This window comes from Myotis davidii, unplaced genomic scaffold (assembly GCF_000327345.1).
Source record: "Myotis davidii unplaced genomic scaffold, ASM32734v1 scaffold710, whole genome shotgun sequence".
Classification (NCBI taxonomy): domain Eukaryota; kingdom Metazoa; phylum Chordata; class Mammalia; order Chiroptera; family Vespertilionidae; genus Myotis; species Myotis davidii.
In genome coordinates, this window is record NW_006284328.1 from 1,637,449 (window position 1) to 1,641,063 (window position 3,615).

At 55.5% G+C, this 3,615-nt stretch overlaps 1 protein-coding gene across 2 annotated transcripts in view; it reads right to left on the minus strand.

Moving 5' to 3' along the window:
* TMCC2 (transmembrane and coiled-coil domain family 2) overlaps positions 1-3,609 on the minus strand; it is a 35,842-nt gene extending 32,233 nt beyond the window's left edge. The window contains exon 1 of one of the 2 annotated variants that reach the window (XM_006754401.2): positions 3,079-3,609. In XM_006754401.2, coding sequence (XP_006754464.1) covers positions 3,079-3,246 — 168 coding nt within the window. In that variant the 5' untranslated portion in view covers positions 3,247-3,609. Of the gene's footprint in view, positions 1-2,039; positions 2,525-3,078 lie in introns of those variants that run through there. The other variant, XM_015569498.1, reaches the window with a different exon arrangement.
* Between the last annotated feature and the right edge of the window lie 6 nt (positions 3,610-3,615).

Here is a 3,615-nt window from a genome sequence, read left to right on the forward strand (position 1 = left end):
CTTCAGCATCATCTATCACCTGCTATATTTGTAACAGGAAGGTGTTGGCACCGTCCCTTTCTGCCATTTTCTCGAGCTCATCCCCACTCCCATTCTCCCTGGAGCTGGGCTCCCCGCTGGAGAATCCCAGTGTACTTTTGGTCAGGCAGCACTCGCCGTGGCCAGCAATCCTGGCATTTCCTAGCAGGGCTTCTGGGAGCAGCAAAGGACTGGATAAGGATGACCGTGCAATCAAGACATGAGCTCGAGGGGTTCGACAGGAACCCAAGCCACAAAGGGGAGGGATGTGACTTCTGGATTGTGGCGAGAAGAGTTGCTCAGACGGCCCCCACGCTAGCTGCATAAGCCTCCTGTAGGACAACGTTCATTTTCAGGTTGTCAGTTACGGCTTTACGATGGCTCTTAAACTCGTTAAGACCGTTGCTTAACTATTTCCCCTTCTTGTCACTGGCCTGTCTCACCCCATAACCACAGATGCAGGCCACGGGAGCAGAAGTTGACAGTGCAGAGAGAGATGCTCCACAACGCCCAAGGACGGAAGGGCTGAAGGATGGAAGGAAGGACGGGGAGGGAGACCGCAGGCCGCCACTGGTCAGGGCATCGTTCAGATCTCTCTGGCAAAGACTAAAATGCTCTCTTCTCCCCACCCTCTCACCTCAGCGGAGGTGCTTCACAGAAGGCCTCTTACTTTCTTTGCCCCTTTCTCAAGATGACTTCCTCCAGTGCACTCAACCCATCACCATGCCTGCAGCTGTCACAGAACACAGAAGTGGGACTGAGGGACCAAAAGTGCCCTTTCCCCAAAGTTTAAGATGAAAACAAAAGCAAACAGGAACTGCTGGTCTCCCTGGGCCAAGCACAGGTGTGAAGCGGGGGGTGTTAAAATTAAACTTGCCCCTTTCTGGTACTGCCATCAAGTCGAAAACAACTCAGCTTCGACCCCGTGCTAGACAGAGCCAATGGTGGAATTTTTCCATCGCTGGGAAACTGTGCCAGCATGGGAAAACAAGTCTGGACACATTTAGTATTTCTAGTCCCTTTCTCCAGAAAAGGGGCTCAGAAAAGGTGAGTGATTTGCCCGAGATCACACAGCAAAGCAAACTGCAACAGCCCCCAAGTTCATGTCTGGCTCTGAGGTCCCTTCCCTGTAAACATGTGCGAAAGCAGACAGATAAACACCCTGCCTGCCTCCCTGTGCTCCCACCAGCAGGCAGCAGCTCTGTTTTCTACTCCTTGCTGCCAAGCTGGGTCCATAGGGCTGGGATCCGCCTCAGTGGTATGTTTTCTCGGGGATGGGAGTGGGAATGGGAGGATCCAACTCCTTTTGTCACACCTGGTGTTAATTTTGGTTCAGGGGAGTTCAGCATTCAATATCAAATGTAGAGGTGTTGCTATTTTTACCGCAACCAGAATGAAGGTGGAGGGAGGGAGAGAGAGAAGGGTTATAGAGTGAGGTGAACCAGCTTCTTAAAGTAGCTTTATCTACAGAGGCAGACGCTGCAGCCCTCACACCACAAACAGCCCATCTTGGGGTGGGGGGGATGGAGGATGAACGGAGCCCACAGTTTCCACTGCTGGCCTAAGCTAGGGTGTGGGGGGCTTCTGAGCTGCTCTTTCTGGACTCAGGCTGAGGGTCCACCTGATTAAGGGATCAGAGTTCGCTGGCCAAACTCATCTACAGCGGCCCGGAATGAAGCTGAAGCTGAAGCCTGCAGCAAAAGGCTGGCCCCTCCCCACGACAGCATGCCGGGCATCCCTGTCCCTTCCCCATCTCCTTTAAAATAGGACCCACACCTCCTGAGCACACAGGGTGGGCTCAAGGGTGACAGCGGGCCAGGCCGCAGCATCCTGTGCACAGCCTAGCCAGCAGAGCCCATCTTCAGACACGAGGCTAGCCCCAGACGGGCAGCAGAACCAGAGGTCACATTCGAGTAACTACTACCATTTTTTTAAAATTACACACAAGGAGCTAGCGGTCCCCCCCTCCCCCCTCCCCCCAGGAACACAGACAGGTAACACACAGGTAAGAGCACACTCACCTGCGCTCTGACTTCCTGACTCTGAGCCGCTCAGGCCAAACGAGGAATGTCATTGGCTTATTCTGCTGAGCTCCTCAGTGTCTGCTGCTACAGGATACAGGCTTTCCTGAACATAGCGAGTCCGTTCACTCCCCTAGTCAAGACCTCGCACCCCGTCCGGAGAAAATCTCCTCGAGGCATCAACCTCCAAGGCATCTAAGTTCCTCCCTGGGGCTGACATCTCGCTCGGTCTGGAGGTGAGCTGGTTGGAGACGCCTGAGCCTGCAGTCCCCGCTCCAGCGAAGGTGCATTTATTTATCGCAGCTGCTGTTTTCATTAATACGGAGACATACTCAATACCGCTCGGTAATTTTCTCAGCACCCTCAGGCTGGAAAATAAACCACTCCTCCCCGCTGCGTGTGATCAGCTCTCTCTCAGAGTCTGGTTCTAGCTGCCGGCTCAGCATGTGTGCAACTTGAACCGAGGCCCCAAACCAGCCCAAGTGCTGGGCCACCTGTCAGTTCTCCACCCGGGGGTTGGTTCCACAAGCAGGCACTAGCTTAACCTCTGGCTCCACCTAACGACAAGAGATCCACACTCCCCTTTCACAGATGGGCAAACTGAGCTTCATCCAGAACGGTCTCCAAAGGAGGAAACTAATTCAGCGAAGAAGACCAACGGTCCTGTTTGGCCTTCCGCGCTGTCATTTCCTCCCCCTGCCATCTCACAGGACGGAATGTGGGTGTCAACATTTTTGGTTGGCATCTTGGATTTCTCCAACCCTTTGTCTGAGACTAAGCACTTCACACATATCTTTCAAACAATCTTTATGGGTGAGTCACTAGAAGGTCTGCTGAATAATGAGGAACAAACACAGAAGCCTGAAATGGAGCCGAAAGACAAGAGGCACAAATGGTACCTGAAGTCCAGCCCTGGGTTCTGGCCCAACATCCTCTCTGACCTTTGCCTGGCTTTCCCAGCACTCGCATCCCGTTAAAGCACTTGGGCAGGGAGAGCTAAGTCGCCGGCTGGCCCGGCCAGGGGAGGGTCTGCGCTCACCTTTAAGTCGGGAGGCTTGCTTCGGGGTCCCGGGTTGGGCGCCGACGCAGCGATGGCCAGCCCGGGCCGGGGGTCCGCGCCGGGCAGGTGGCAAACGGCATCTTCCAGCCCCGCTCCATCCTCCTCTCCCTGCTGTTGCTGCAGCTCGTCCGATTTGCACCTCTTCATGCTGTATGTGGGTCGGCCCGGGGAATCTGTCCTTCCGGGGAGCCGTCTTGGGGGGAGACCGCACCCCCTCTTACGCTCAGACACGAGGCCCAGGGTCTAAATGACCAACGAGGGAAGGAGTCGACGGAATACAATTTCTTGGATCGAGAAATAAATCTTTAAAGGAGAGGGAGGGAGGACCGAGGAGGGGAGCCTTGGTTACAGCTTGGAATAGTTCCCGACGACCTGGAGCGCGGAGCACAGCGGAGGCTGGCCGGCGGGAGTCCTTGGGCGGTCATGGCAGCGGGAGGGGGAGGCGGGTGGCCCCCGGCCCCCGAACTTTCTGCTTCAGGGCGCGGGTCGGGCAGGGGAGCTGAGCAGCGCAGCGCA